Source organism: Hypanus sabinus, chromosome 24, assembly GCF_030144855.1.
Source record: "Hypanus sabinus isolate sHypSab1 chromosome 24, sHypSab1.hap1, whole genome shotgun sequence".
In the NCBI taxonomy this organism is placed as follows: Eukaryota; Metazoa; Chordata; class Chondrichthyes; order Myliobatiformes; family Dasyatidae; genus Hypanus; species Hypanus sabinus.
This window is the reverse complement of record NC_082729.1, coordinates 36220576-36237025: the sequence shown is the minus strand read 5'-3', so window position 1 is coordinate 36237025 and position 16450 is coordinate 36220576. Positions and strand designations below refer to the sequence as shown.

The window sequence follows — 16450 nt, the reverse complement described above, 5'->3', positions numbered from 1 at the left end:
CCTTCTGGGTGTCACTGAAGTGCCGCTGGAGACTGAACCATTAAGACAGCAGGCAGGCAGTGTACATTGCTGTCGAAAGAAGGCCCCTACACTCAAGTGATCTCTCTCTCTCTCTCTCTCTCTCAATGGTGAGCAAACATCTCCGAGCCCTCGAGTCGGGGGAATATGAATAAACGATGCTGAAGACAAACCCCTCTCCTCTGGAGTGATATCTCTTTCACTCCCTTGCTGGTGGGAGAGAGAGAGAGCACACCTGTGTGAGGTATTGAAGTGTTGGGAGGGACAGTAGTTCTTAATGGACTCAAGGTCATGGTCTCTCGGGGGCTTGCATGATGGGTGATGATGCATTGCGCGAAGCTGGTGGAGAGGGTCAGTGCCTTTGCTACTGCTTATGCACGGGTGGGGAGAGGAGGTGGCTTGGGATTCTGATGTTTTCTGTCATTCATTCTTTGGGGTTTTCCTTCTGTTTCGTGGATGTCTGCAAAGAGTAAGGATTTCAGGTTGTACACCATGGTGGTGTGAGAGGAGGTCCACAGTATTCTGTCAAGACAATGGCTCTGTCCATGAGCCCAAGGAACTGCAGAGTGTTGGGGACATGCTCAGCAGATGATGGAAATAAGCCTGCCCTCCATGGAATGTCTACTCTTCCCACTGCCTCGGTAAAGCAGCCAGCATATTCAAAGACCCCACCCACCCTGGACAATCTCTCTTCTCCCTTGTCCCATCGGGCAGAAGATACACGTTCCACCAAGCTCAAGCACAGCTTCTATCAGAGTCTCGAACAGACCTCTTGTATGATGATACTCTTGACCTCACGACCTACCTCGTTACGATCCTGCACTTTATTGCTTACCCGCGCTGCGCTTTCTCTGTAGCTGTTACATTGTGATGCTTCACCTTGTTCCACCTGACCTATATGAACAGTGTGTGAGACAAGCTTTTCACCGTATTTTGATGTGTGTAACAATGATAAACTAATTTCAGTTCTGTGCCTGAGGTAGAGTTAAGATGGTGCAGGTTGGTTCCAGATCCTTGAACATGGTGGTGTGCAACTTCAGACATCTGTACCCTCTACCCAGTGGACAGAAACACACAGACTATAACAGTGCAAGATATAGGGGGCAGAATTAGGCCACTCGGCCCATCACGTCTGCTCTCCCATTGCATCATTGCTGATTTACTATCCTGCCTTCTCCCCGCAACTTCTGATAGTCTGACCAGTGAAGAATCTATTAAACCTACTCACTGACTTAACCTCCACAGGCAAGTGTGGCGAAGAATTCCACTGATTCACCACCCTCTGGCTAAAGAAATTGCTCCTCATCTCTACTCCAAGGCTATGCCCTCTAGTCCTAAATGTCCCCACTATTGGAAACACCTTCTCTTGAGACCTGTTGATACTCAACAGATCCTCCCCTTACTCTTCTAAACTCCAGCGAGTACACTGGAGTCCCCGAGCCATCAGACGCTACTCGTATGTTAACCCTTTCATTTCTGGAACCATTCCCCGGAACCTCCTCTGGACCGTGAAGGAAGAAATAACTGTTCATCCTCCATAGCTGAACCACCAACCCTATGATGTGTTCACTGTTCACAAAGCCCCACACTCAAAAGGGGAATTTAAGCCCCATTTGATATAGGTATCTATGGGTACCCTCAATGTAGGGAAGTTGGGTACCCTCACTAGTGGTTGCCAACCCGTCGATCTTTGAGACTTTCCCAGTAGATCCAGAAAAAAAAAGAAAAAGAAATACACAAACATTGTTGAGAGAATGTTGCCGGGTTGTGGGGTTTTACTTCTGGTCTTTTCTGCCCCGGTGTGCATGTGTGTAACTAATTGATCTAGGGTCGATCTTGCCTTTTATTAAGGCCGAGGTAGGGGATTTTGGGCTTAGAAAGGTTGGTGACCACTATTGTACTGCATCACCTACTCCTCAAGGACTGGCTTACTTCCCTGTCTAGCCCACAGCAAAGTCCAGCTGCCAATACGCACTGCTTCAGTAGAGGGCACCATCCTCACTCCCCCCACCAACGAAGAGGTCCTTTCAGCTAACAAAGTAATTTAAACACAGTTTATTTTATTTTAATGATTCACACTTACATTTAGAAAAATTAACTTGATTTACAATTGATTTTTAAACTACAAAAGGATTTCAAACACAGGTACAATTCTTACAAACTAAAATAAACGTACCAACAAGTTGCAGACAATCGAGTCGCCCGTTATAGACATCAAAGGATCAGGTATGAATTCAGTTCTTCTTCCTGTCAATCCTAACACTCTCCAATGTTTTCTAATGTTTATACTGTTTTTATACTAGATGACATTCTATGAAGGTGATGTTTTCCAGATACAGAGATCCCACACACCCATGGTGACTCTACACAAATATCCCAACTATTCCTGTGACCACGGTTTATGTGACAAAGTCTTCTGTTTAGCTGATGCAGATCAGAACATCTCAGTCACTTCACTCTGCAAAGCACCTCTCTTCATAGCCGGCTCCCCCACTATGGGCCAGCAGCCCGTAACAACACTGCCCATCTAACTTCAGACTGATTACTGCTGGCAAGTTACATTAAGAACTGAAGACTGGTTCTTGCAAACTAGCTGAGCCAGGAATGTTGTTCGAAGTGCAGCTTGATCACAAACATCTCGGGCCAATCGGAAAGGTTATTCTACTGTGCCAGAGAGCCTTGGTTAGCAATAAGCCCTTCAGGCTTACCCATCACAACACAAGGAGGCATCCTTGGCCTCATAACTCGGACACCTCTCACACAAAACAGCACACCGAAAGGTTTACCCGCACCGAATGAGCAGGAGACTTGACACAATCGCAAGACACTTTATATTTTCTTTTTAAATGGCCCTAGGTAGCAAGGGACTGAACAAAGGGGGACACATTTTGTCCTGATGAAGGGCAAAATATCAACTGTTTATTCCCCTCCATAGATGCTGCCCGAGTTTCTCCAGCATTTAGTGTTTGTTGTTCAGGAGATACAATGTTTAAAAACAGCTACTTCCCTTCAACCATTCAGTTCTTGAACCAACCGGCAATTTCCTTCATTATAGCAACCTGGTATGGTCCGGCAGATGTGGAGGCTCCAATGCACTGGACTGGACGAGGTCATAGCCGGTTGCAAGCTCAGCCAGCCCCATCACGGGCACAAGCCTCCCCACCATCGAAGACATCTTTAAGATATGTTTCCTCAAGAAGGTGAAGGAGCTTCACCACCTTCATGCCCTTTCTCAGTACTGCCATCAGGGAGATGGCAAGAAGATGCACACTACCATCAGATTTCACTAATCCTCTTCTGCACTTTTCACTTCTCATTGTAACGTTGTAATTCTTTAATGAAGGGTCCTGACTTGTTAAAATGAATTTTCATGGAGGCCCTGATGAGCAGTCTTTATTCCTCTCCGTGGATTCTGCCCAACCTGCTGAGCTCCCCCCAGCATTTTGTGCGCGATGCTCGGAGATTTCCTCACCTCTTGTGGAAACTCTTGTATTATTAACTTCTGGACAAATCTTTTACATCTTATATCAAGTAATCTTTTATGTATTGCACTGTACTGCAGCCACAAAACAACTTTAATGATATGTATCAGTGATGATAAATCTATAATCACTTTGCACTACCATGATGTACTTTATTGCTCACGTTGTGTTCTTTCTTGTAACATCTGTGCATTATTTATGTTTCTATATGTGGAAGATGTTAAGTGCCTGGGATGCTCCTGAAAACAAGGTTTACATTGCACCTGTCTATATGAGTTGAGAGTTAAGGGGCAAAAGTTTAGGGGTAACATGAGGGGGAGCTTCTTTACTCAGACAGTGGTAGCTGTGTGGAACGAGCTTCCAGTAGAAGTGGTAGAGGCATGTTCAATTTTGCCATGGATAGGTATATGGACAGGTAAGGAGTAGAGGGCTATGGGCTGAGTGCAGGTAGGTGGGACTAGGTGAGAGTAAGAGTTCGGCACGGACTAGAAGGGCCGAGATGGCCTGTTTCAGTGCTGTCATTGTTATATAGTTACATACTCAGTAGCCAGTTTAATAAATACCCCCTGTACCTAATAAAGTGGCCACTGAGTGTATGTTCGTGGTCTTCTTCTGTTGCCCATCCACTTCAAGGTTCGACGTGTTGTGCGTTCAGAGATGCTCTTCTGCTACATGTCCCTGTTGTAACGTGTGGTTATTTGAGTTACTGTCGCCTTCCTGTCAGCTTGAACCAGTCTGGTCATTCTCCTCCGACCTCTCTCATTAACAGGGCATTTTCTCCCTCAGAACGGCAGCTCCCTGGATGCGTGTGTGGGGTGGGTGCAGGGTAAATGTATATATATATATATGTGTGTGTGTGTGTCTCTACATACTATAATTCACAGATTTTGTTATGTATTGCAATGTATGCTGGTGTTATTAAACCTGACTCTGAATTTTTTTGTTGTTTTTTGGGCCATTCTCGGCAAATTCTAGACAGTTGTGCATGAAAATCCCAGGCGATCAAACCGTCCCGTCTGGCACCAACAATTACTCGACGGTCAGCATGGTAGCGTAGTGACTAGCACAACACTTTACCGTACCAGCGACCCCAGTTCAATTCCTGCCGCAGCCCGCAAGGGGTTTGTACGTTCTCCCCGTGACCATGTGGGTTTCCTCTGGGTGCTCTGGTTTCCTCCCACAGTCCAAAGACATACCGATTTGTAGGTTAATTGCAAATTATCCCATGATTAGGCTTGGATTAAATTGGGGGCTGCTGTACCGTGTGGCTCGAAAGGCTGGAAGGACCTATTCTACACTGTATCTCAGTAACGCTGTATCTCGCGATCGCATTTCTTCCCCATCCCGATGTTTGATCGGAACAACAACTGAGTTGCTGCCGTATGATTGGCTGATTAGATACTACGAGCGAGAGCACCTAATAAAGTGGACAGTCTGTGTGGAGAAACTGTTTTGTGGCTGCAGTGCATAGTAATACATTAAAAATGTGATAATTTACAGTCAAAAAAATGAACAAGCAGTACAAAGTAAGAGCAAATTAGTAAGGTGACGGTCATGGGTTCAGGAACCCTTCTGAAGTCTGATGGCGCAGGGTAAGTGTACCTAATAAAGTGGCCACGGAGTGCATAATCGATCAACTTCACCGTGACAAATAACCAGCCGCCAGACACGGGATCAATTTACAGATGTCTGCCCCCGTGGGGATGGGGAGCCACTTACCTAGGGAAGGTCCGGCTGCGGAGCTCCTGGATGAAGGTCTGACTGCCGGTTTGCACCGGCTGGCTTTTGTCCACGCTGCCAAAGTTCTCCTGCTTCGGAATACATTTTCTCCGTTTCACTTGGAGGAGAGAGGGTTGGTAAAAAAGAACAAAGTTATTACATCGCAGCCAGTTTTGGGTCACCGTTGGGATTCACACGGCACCGCAGAATCAGAATTGAGTTTAACATCACTGGCATATTTGGGAAATTTATCACTGTGCAGCAGCAGTACTATGAAATTCATAATAGCAATGAATTATGGCAAGTATATATATATATTTTTTATATAAAGTTGAATTAAAAAAGCAGTGCAAAAAGAGAAAAATTAAGTATGAAGTGGTGATCATGGGTTCAATGTCCACTCAGAGATCTGATGGCAGAGGGGAAGAAGCTGTTCCTGGATTGCTGAGCGTGTGCCTTCAGGCCAGACTGCTCACGATACTCCTGATGAGGTCTGACCGATGATTTACAAAGCATTTATATTATTAATAATACGATAGTGTAATTACAAGAAAGATGTGGAAGATTTAAGGAGGGTGCAGAGGAGATTTACCAGGATGCTGTCTGGATTAAAGGGCATGTCTTATGAGATAGATGAGCAAACTAGGGATTTTTTTTTGGAGTGAAGGAGGATGAGAGGTGACTTAATAGAGATGTACAAGATTGTAAGAGGCATTGATAGTGGACAGCCAGAGTCCTTTTTCTCAGGGTGGAAATCGTTAACACGAGGGAGCATAATTTTAAGGTGACTGGAGGAAAGTACAGGGGAAATGTCAGAGGTACGATTTTATTTTTTACAAAGAATGGGGAGTGCATAGAATGCACTGCCAAGGGGAGTGGAGAGGGAAGCTTTAATTGATCTCGGAGCGGGTTTAAAAGCATTTTGGGCCGAAGAATTTGTACCGTGTGTGCATTTTATGTTCTAGTTTTTTTTTTAAATGTCTTGCACTTACTGCTGCTGCAAAACAACAAATTTCCTGTCTATATAAACTATATATTTTATTTCCTGTCCGTCACCTTATGTATAGCCTAGTGTCACTTTATGCACATACAGTCAATGTATATCAGCTATCTTATACAACTGTATTTTAAAGTTCAAAGTAAATTTATTACCAAAGTACATACATGTCACTATATACAACCGTGAGATTCATTTTCTTGTGGCCATATTCAATAACCTTCAAGAAGAGCACAACCCAGTCATGGGGTGTGGAGGCTTGCATGCCTCAATGACCCGGAGAGCTATGTTGGCTGAAGTCAGGGCCTTGTGATTTGACTCTGTTAGGGTCACCCATAATAAACAGGTCAAAGGGTAAAGGGTAAAGGTTCTGGGGTTCAGCTCTGGGCTAACAACCCTGACTGGTAAAACTAAACTGTTACGAAAACAGCAATGAAGAACCCTTTCATACAGAGATTGAGGACATGCACTGCTGCTCAAAACACCCAACCTGGGCATTCAACCAGAGTGCAGAAGACAGCAAACTGTACAAGTAAAAATAATAATAAATTAATAATACTGAGAACATGAGACGAAGAGTCCTTGAAAGTGAGTCCACAAGTTGTGGGGACATTTCAATGATGGGGCCAAGTGAAGTTATCTGCTTTGGTTCCTGATGGTGGAGGGGTAATAACCATCTGTGAACCTGGTGGTGTGAATCCTGAGGCTCCTGTACCTCCTCCTTGATGGAAGCAGTGAAAAGAGAGTCTGTCCTGGGTGGTGGGGTTGCTGATGATGGATGCTGCTTTCCTGTGACAGTGTTTCCTGCAGATGGTGGAGAGGGCTTTACACGTGATGGACTGGGCCATATCCACTACCTTTACATGTGATGGACTGGGCCCACATAGGTAAAGCCCTTTCTTTAGTATTATAATGGCATTCTTTATCTTTTGTGTTTTCTGTGCTGCATCAGATCTGGAGTAACAATTATTTCATTCTCCTTTACACTCTAACTGTCTGCATTGCTATCTGGTATGGGGTGGGGGTTGGTGCACTGCATGGAATCAAAACAAGCTGCAGAAAGTTGTAAACTCAGTCAGCTCTATCTTGGGCACTAACCTTTTCATCATCCAGGACATCTTCAGGGCGTGATGTCTCAAAAAGGTGGCATCTACCATTAAGGACCCCCATCACCCAGAGAGGAGATACAGGAGCCTGAAGGCACACACTTAGTGATTCAGGAATAGCTTCTTCCCCTCTGCCATCTGATTTCTGAATGGACACTGAACCCATGAACGATGCCTCACTACCTTTATTCATTTCTATTCTTACTAAACTATTTTATATATATATATATATACACATACACACACAGATTAATTTATGGTTTTTTACACTATTATTTTGTATTGCAATGTTCTGCAGCTGCAAAGTCAACAAATTTCACGACATACGTTGATTATATTAAACCTAATTCTGCTTTGCGAACAAGAAAGACATCAATGAGTCTTGAATCTTAAGCTGAAGGATCCTCCAGCATTTTGTGTGGGTTGCTTTGGATTTCCAGCAACTGCAGACTTTATCAAGTTTATAATCTCCAATCTTGACCACTGTGATCATTGTACACTAAAAAGGACATTTTTGTTGCTCTTTCTAGTAAAAATTGCGCACAATTTTGTTGTTTTTTTGAGCGTGAATGCTGTTTATACAATGCTACGTGCCTGTGGTTCTGCGTTAGCAAGGCTTTTCACTGAACCTGTGCACACACTTACTTCTGCATACGACAATAAACTTGACTTCGAACAAAAGTTTTTCTCTGTATCTTAATACAAATGAACCAGTTACCAACAACCCCAGCCACAGGGAGTTCATCAACATGTGCTGTGATGCATGTCGTGGGCGATCATGATTGTTCTTCAGAAGGGGTTTGCCATTGGCTTCTCCTGGGCAGTGTCTTTACCAGACGGGTGACCCCAGGCATTATCAATACTCTTCAGAGATTGTCTGCCTGGTGTCAGTGGTTGCATAAGCAGGACTTGAGATACTCACCAGCGGCTCATACGACCATCCACCTCCTGCTTCCTATAACTTCACGCGACCCTGATCAGAGGCTAACAGGTGCCACACTTTGCCCAAGGGTGACCTGCAGGCTAGCCAAGGGAAGGAGATGCATCTCCACCCCGCCACCCACAGGGAATTACAGAACAGTAACAGGCCCTTCAGCCCATCAAAACAGTGCTGACCCATTAACACTAATTCCATATTAATATGCAGGATTTTTCTGGCTTCTGCACCTTCCTTCCCAGTCCTGTTGAAGGGTCTCAGCCCAAAATGTCGACTTTTTATTCCCTCCACAGATGCTGCCTGACCTACTGAGCTCCTCCAACAATGGATGTGAAGTAACAATTGTTCTCCTTACACTTGTGTACTCGAAATGACATGAAACCATCTTGACTACACAGCAAGCAGAGAATAGGCAGGCTACCCTCCATACTCGAGGCAGAAGGTACTTACTAACAGAGGGCCCATGCAGCTTCTCACAGTCTGGGCAGTGGTACTGGTCGATCTCTGTCGCCTTGTCCTCTTCCACGCCAACGCAGCTGGGAAAAGCAAAGGGGAGGTTACAGACCCAGGCAAACCTCCATACCCACGCCCCACCCACCCTCCATTACAGCACCCACAGGTTAAAGAAATGTGGCACCCTCTGTCCTGCGGGGGTGTGCCTTATCCTGATTGTTGAAGTCGCTTCCTTTGTGATTGGTTAGTTTAGAAGCTGCAGCTGCTTTTCCCATTGGATACCTGTCTGGTGTCCAATTTCAAATGTCCTGTGTATATTATAGAGCACGGAGAAGCGGCTAGCTCTCGTCTTCTGATAGATACTTCGTTGATCCCAAAAGAAATTACAGTGTTACAGTAGCCTTACAAGTGCACAGACATAAAAATATTAGAAGTAAGACAAAATAAAAAATGTTACCACAGTCTAACAAGAGGGGTCATCACTTCCCCAGCTATAGGTTGACTCATTGTAGAGCCAAGGGTAAGAATGACCTCATATAGTGCTCTTTGGAGCAGCGCAGTTGTCTCAGTCTGTTACTAAAAGTGTTCCTCTGTTCACCCAAGGTGGCATGCAGAGCGTGAGAAACATTGTCCAGAATCGCCAGGATTTTCTGTAGGGTCTTTTGTTCTACCCCAGCCTCCAGTGTGTCCAGTTTGACTCCTACAACGGAGCCAGCCGTTCTTTCTTTATCAATCTTTTTACTGATTTAAAAAGAACCAAGAGGAGAATTGGTGGTGGCATCCGTCGGTCTCGAGAGACCATGGATCTGCACCTGGAGTTCCCAGGGCGCAGGCCTGGGCAGGGTTGGATGGGAGACCGGCAGTTGCCCAAGATGCAGGCCTTCCCCTCTCCACACCACTGATGTTGTCCAAGGGAAGGGCACTAGGACCCATGCAGCTTGGAATCATCTCAAAATATATCCATAACAATACATACGGAAGATGAAATAAACATTATCAAAATCATATATAGTATTAATCTGATATAGAATGTATAATAGGGAAGATAATTAATTCTGCTCTGTCAATTCATAAAAAGAAAAAAAGATTTTTGAATTTTTATACTGAACAAAACCCACTATTCTCTACAAAGAGGGAAACAAAAAGGGAAAAAAAAGGACTGGGCAGTAAAACCAAAAGAAAGACTTTCTGATCAAATCCAAAACTTCAAAAAAAATAACTGGGAGAGAGTCAGAACAAAAGTCAATATATCAAATGATATGAAAATATTGAATAAAAGGTCGCCAGATTTCTTCAAATTTAAAGGATGTATCAAATGTCTGACTTCTTATCTGCTCTAAACTTAAACAGGACATGATGGAGGAAAGCCAAGAATTAACAGTAGGTGGATTAGGAATGATAACGATAAAATTAAAGGTGCTTGGGAAATGGAACTTCAAGAGTTACTTTCAGATAATCAATGCAATAAAATTCTTCACCTATTTGTGCCCATCATTCCTTGATACTGTTCAAGGTAGTGCATCGTGCTCATATGTCAAAGGATAAATTAGCCCGTATTTTTCCCGATATCAATCCTATTTTCAATAGATGTAATATTGAGGTGGCCACTTTAACTCACATGTATTGGTCTTGCATAAAGATGGACAATTTTTGGAAAGATGTCTTTAAAACTTTATCAAAAGTCTTGGATCTGGACCAACAACCAAATTTACTTATAGCAATTGTTGGGATTATTTCATCGGAAGCAGGAAATATTCCTGTTTCCGCTCAGCAGACGATAGCTTTTTCAACTTTATTGGCTAGGAGAGCCATTTTACAGAGCCAGTCTTTCTAATCAGTTTATTCAGCCTGTCGGTATCGCCCACGTTGATGCCATTACCCCGGCACATCACCACATAGAAGACTGCACTGGCGACAACAGACTGGTAAAACACATGAAGGAGAGGCCTGCACACTCCAAAGGACCTCAGTCTCCTCAGGAAGTAGAGGCGACTCTGGCCCTTCCTGCACACAGCCTCAGTGTTAGTGCTCCACGTCATCCAGGTGCATCCCTCAAGTACATGCAGGTCCTCATCATATCCACGTCTTCAACATCAATAGTAACAGGGAGAAGTACCGACTTAGTCTTGCTAGAGTACATCACCATCTCCTTTGTCTTCATGATGTTGAGCTTCAAATAATTTGGTTTACATCATCTGACAGAGTCCTCCACCAGGGCCCTGTACTCATCCTCCCGTACTCCCTTGATACCAGAGGTCCCCAACCACCTGGCCACGAAGCATGAGCTACTGGGCTGCGAGGAAACGATATGATTTGGCGATATGAAACGATATGAGTCAGCTGCACCTTTCCTCATTCCCTGTCACGCCCACTGTTGAACTTGAACGCATGTGAAGTCATCAGTCACCTAAACGCAGTGAACTGGCTGGTGAGAAGTGCCGTTGCTACTGGCCTGGAGCGCAGACAAATGGGCGTCGCCTCTAAAACTGTTTAGCACACCGAATGTTCAATTTGTGGGGAACCTGGTGCTAAAATATTCACAAACGACCTAATTCGGGCTCAGGGTTTCATAAGTAGCAGAGCAGCTACCTCGCTGCGATCTACTGAAAGTCATCCCTCGAGCCAGACTTTTGTCGGCCAATAGATCCTACCTACCTATGGGGGGGGGGGCAGGCACACACCCTGTCGTACCCCTCCTCACTTGATCAGTCACACTCTCCGGACTGCGACTGCCGCGGCCCCGGCACGGGGACCTCCGGCCCTGACTTTGCCCTCTCACCCCACCCATGACCAGCCACGCCTGGCAGCAGGCAGGCGGGAGGCTGGAGTTCGGGCCCAGAGGCAACGAAGTCCTCAAAACTGCTTCAGCACCTTCAGTGCAAGCACACTGCACTTAAAGACAAACCCATTGAGTTTTTTGAGCGGAAAAAACGTGAGCAAGCGGGACAGAAGCAAGCGCTGAGAGCCACGAAAACTAAATTGCGGAACAGACTGGACGTAAGGAACCCCCTTCCAGTATCGCTGCGTCTGGTCGTGATTAACACCCCCCCCCACCCCCTCCAATCGGCCGGTCCGCAAGAATATTGTCAATATTGAACCGGTCTGCAGTGCAAAAAAGGTTGGTGACCCTTGCTTTATACACCCAACTACTGCTGAGTCAGCAGAGAATTTCTGCAGATGACATGACTCGGTGTTGTACCTAAAGTCCAAGGTAATACAGGAAAGGAGGCAATACAGTCCCCTGTGGGGCCCCAGTCTGACACACTGCTTTGAAGCCACACAAACTGTGGTCTGCCGGTCAGGTAGTCCATTATCAGGATAGAATGGAGGCGCCAGTCTGCAGTGAACGGAGATTTCCCCCCAGCAATGAGGGCTGTATGGTATTAAAGGTGTGATCCTCACAGTGTTACCCTGCTTATCGAAATGGGAGTCAGCTCTATTCAGCAGGTAGATGACAGCATCGTCGACTCCAGTGTGCTCCTGGTAGGAAAACTGCAGGGGATCGAGGGCTGATCTGACCAGGACCAGCCTCTCTGGGGTCAATAGACAATAAGTGCAGAAGTAGACCATTCGGCCCTTCGAGTCTGCACCACCATTCTGAGATCATGGCTGATCATCTACTATCAATACCCGGTTCCTGCCTTGTCCCCATATCCCTTGATTCCCCTATCCATAAGATACCTATCTAGCTTCTTCTTGAAAGCATCCAGAGAATTGGCCTCCACTACCTTCCGAGGCAGTGCATTCCAGACCCCCACAACTCTCTGGGAGAAGAAGTTTTTCCTTAACTCTGTCCTAAATGACCTACCCCTTATTCTCAAACCATGCCCTCTGGTACTGGACTCTCCCAGCATCTGGAACATATTTCCTGCCTCTATCTTGTCCAATCCCTTAATAATCTTATATGTTTCAATCAGATCCCCTCTCAATCTCCTTAATTCCAGCGTGTACAATCCCAGTCTCTCTAACCTCTCTGCGTAAGACAGTCCGGACATCCCAGGAATTAACCTTGTGAACCTACGCTGCACTTCCTCTACAGCCGGGATGTCCTTCCTTAACCCTGGAGACCAAAATTGTACACAATACTCCAGGTGTGGTCTCACCAGGGCCCTGTACAAATGCAAAAGGATTTCCTTACTCTTGTACTCAATTCCCTTTGTAATAAAGGCCTTCTTCATTGCCTGCTGCACTTGCTCATTCACCTTCAGTGACTGATGAACAAGGACTCCTAGATCTCTTAGTATTTCTCCCTTATCTAACTCTACACCGTTCAGATAATAATCTGCCTTCCTGTTCTTATTCCCAAAGTGGATAACCTCACACTTATTCACATTAAACATCATCTACCAAGTATCATGATGTGTGAGGGCAGGGCCACTGGACCAAGTCATTCAAGACTTTTGGTTGGCCCTTCTTGGGTACTGGGACCACACATGATGCTTTCCACCCCGTTGGGAGTCTGAGGCTGAGTGTCAGATTGAAAATGTGCTGGTGAACTCCACACAGCTGCTCGGCACACTCCATCGGGACCTTGGAGTCAACCTTGCTGTGTCCGAGCTCCCCACAGCCCTTCGCCCTTTGGGAAGGAAAGCTCAGCATGCACTTTTAACTAGGAATGCTCACCGGATGCACAAATATTCTGCTTTTTAGTGTCTGTAACTTTGGGAACATGACGTTTAGCTGAATTTTTACTATTTGTAAATAAATGATTCATATACGTATTGGCAGTCAGGGTATTTCTTGTCTCGCTGGCCAGACCTGCGAACCTGATTCCACATATCACCCTCGTTGACCTTTATCGACGATTCCTAACAGACGCATTGCAGCTTGGTACGGCGACAGCTCTGCCCGAGACCACAGGAAACCGCAGAGTTGTGGACACGGTTCAGCACATCACAGAAACCAGCCCGCCCATCCGTGAACTCTGTCTGCACTTCTTACTGTCTCAATAAAGCAACCAGCATGATCAAAGACCACCACCGTCCCCCCCACACCTCTGGACGAACTCTCTTCTCCCCCTCCCATCCGGCAAAAGATACCAAAACTCAAGGACAGCTTCTGCCCCCGGTGTTACCAGACTCCGTGCGGTAAGACGGACTCTTCACCTCACAATCTACCTTGCACTTTATCATTTAACTTCACTGCACTTTCTCCATAGCTGTTACACTTTATTCTGCATTCTGTTCTTATTTTAACCTTGTTCTGCCTCAATGTTCTGTGTAATGATTTGATCTGAATGCAAAACAAGATTATCACTGCATCTCGGTACACCTGACGATAATAATCGATTTCCAATTGCCCACCAATTAAGGTTGATTTGCACCTATCACACTGGGATAATGGTGCCCCAGCTATGGACCTGGGCACCGAGATCTCCCTGAACAACAATGCTGCAGAGGCCAAGTCCAGAAGACCAGCAATCTGGGTTCAATTCCTGCTGCTGTCTGTGAGGAGTTTGTACTGCACTTTCTCTCTGTGACCATGTGGGTTTAGTCTGGGTGCCCTGTTTTCCTCCCACATTCCAAAGCCGTATGGGTTAAAACCACAAGACAAAGATGCAGAATTCGTCTATTTGGCCCATCATATCTGTTCCACCATTTCACCGTGGCTGATTTACTACCCCTCTCAACCCTGTTCTCCTGCCTTCTCCCCATAACCTTTGACATCCTTACTGACCAAGAGACCATCAATCTCCACTTAAAATGCACACAGTCAGTTCGGATCGGTAACATCTTCTCCACAAAATCCATCAGCACAAGGCTGTGCGCGCTACTTGCTTTACACTTATGACTGTGAGGCGAAGCACAGCTCAGATGTCATATTCAAGTTTGCTGATGAGACCACTGTTGTAGGCTGAATCAAAGGTGGTGATGATTCAGCTTACAGGAGGGAGATTGAAAATCTGGCTGAGGTGCAACAATAACAATCTCTTACCCAACGTTAAGAAGACCAAGGAACTGATTATTGACTTCAGGAGAAGGACCCTCATCTGAGGTGGAAAGGGTTAGAAACTTTAAATTCCTGAGCATTATTACTGCAGAGCCTGTCCTGGGCCCAGTGCCACTGTTTCCTTAAGAGTTTGCAAAGATTCAGCATGACATCTACAACTTTGACAAACTTCTACAGATGTGTAGTGGAGTGTATACTGACTGACTGCATCACCGCCCGGTATGGAAACGCCAAAGCCTAGGGAACTGAAAATCCTACAAAATGTAGTGAACCCAGCCCAGTGCATCAGAGGTAAAGCCCTCCCTACCACTGAGCACATCTGCATGGAGTGTTGTCATAGGAAAGCTGCATCCGTCATCAGGGAGCCCCCAACAACCAGGCCGTGCTCTCTTCTCGCTGCTGCCATCAGGACCTCAGGACTCACGCCACCAGGTTGAGGAACAGTTGTTACCCCTCAACTGTCAGGCTCCTGAATCAAAGCAGAAAAGTTCACTCAACTTCACTTGTGGACTTGCTGTCAAAGACTCTTCACCTCCCGTTCTTGATATTTATTTATTTATTACTATTACTTCCCTCTTTTCATATCTGCTCAGTGGTTGAATGCCCAAGGCAGTGTAGTGTTTCATCAATTCTGTTATGGGTATTATTCTATAGATTTACTGAGTATGCCTGCAAGAAAATGAATCTCAATGTTGTATACAGTAAAATATGTCCTTAATTAATAAATTTACCTTGAACTTTGGGAAAATGGACTTGGACTCCACAGTCAATTCCACAGATTCACCACCCTCTGGCTAAAGAAATTCCTCCTCATCCCTGTTCTAAAGGGACATCCTTCTATTCTCAGGCTGTACCTTCTGGTTCTAGACTCCCCCACTATGGAAAACATCCCCTCCATGTCCACTCTATTAAAGCTTTTCAATATTTGATTTATGCTTCAATGAAATCCTCCCCATTCTCCTAAGCTCTGGTGAGTACAGGCCCAGAGATGTTAATCCTTTCATTCCCAGAATCATTGACAGGAACCTCCTCTGGGCCCTGACCAACATCAGCACATTCTTCTTAGATAAAGGGCCCAGAACTACTCTCCAAGTGATGCCTTACCAAACTCAGCATTCCATCCTTGCTTTTATTTTCCAGTCCTCTGGAAACAAAAGCTAACATTGCATTTGCCTCCCTCACCACCAACTCAACCTGGAAGAAGCAAGGCATTTCAAGCAGAGTGTTAATGCATGAGGAACGTATGATGGCTCTGGACCTGCACTTGCTCGACTTCAGGAGAATGAAGAGGGACCTCAGAGAAACCTCAGAATAGAGGGACGTCCATTTAGAACAGAGGTAAGCAGGAATTTCTTTAGCCGGAGGGTAGTGAATCTGTGGAATTCTTTACAAAGACGGCTGTGGATGTCAAATCATTGGGGATATTCAATGTGGAGGTTGATAGGTTCTTGGAACAGTAAGGGTGTGAAAGGCTATGGGGACAAGGCAGGAGAATGGGGTTGAGAGGGATAATAAACCAGCTGTTTTGGAATGGCAGAGCAGACTCGATGCACAGAATGGCCTATTTCTGCTCCTTTGTCTTATGCTCGGACAGAGCAGCTGGGTCATAGGGAGTAGTTGGTAGTGGTGGAAGAGCAGACCGAGGTGGGGGGCCTCTCCCCCGGCAAGGCTGAGAAGGAAGGTGAAGGAGCGACATGTGATGGAAACTCATTGTAGCTGGTGGAAGTCGCCAACGATGACCTATTCAACACATAAGGGTTTCAGGCAGCTGCTGAATGACACCTAGGAC

General features: G+C 45.5%; 1 protein-coding gene across 2 annotated transcripts in view; it reads right to left on the bottom strand.

Moving 5' to 3' along the window:
• The window catches only part of phf8 (PHD finger protein 8), a 64723-nt gene that overhangs the window by 45513 nt on the left and 2760 nt on the right, over positions 1-16450 (bottom strand). The window contains exons 2-4 of one of the 2 annotated variants that reach the window (XM_059949632.1): positions 14969-15130; positions 8710-8795; positions 5220-5337 (exon numbers count right to left, since the gene is read on the bottom strand). In XM_059949632.1, coding sequence (XP_059805615.1) covers positions 5220-5337; positions 8710-8795; positions 14969-15012 — 248 coding nt within the window. In that variant the 5' untranslated portion in view covers positions 15013-15130. The remainder of the gene's footprint in view (positions 1-5219; positions 5338-8709; positions 8796-14968; positions 15131-16450) is intronic. The other variant, XM_059949630.1, reaches the window with a different exon arrangement.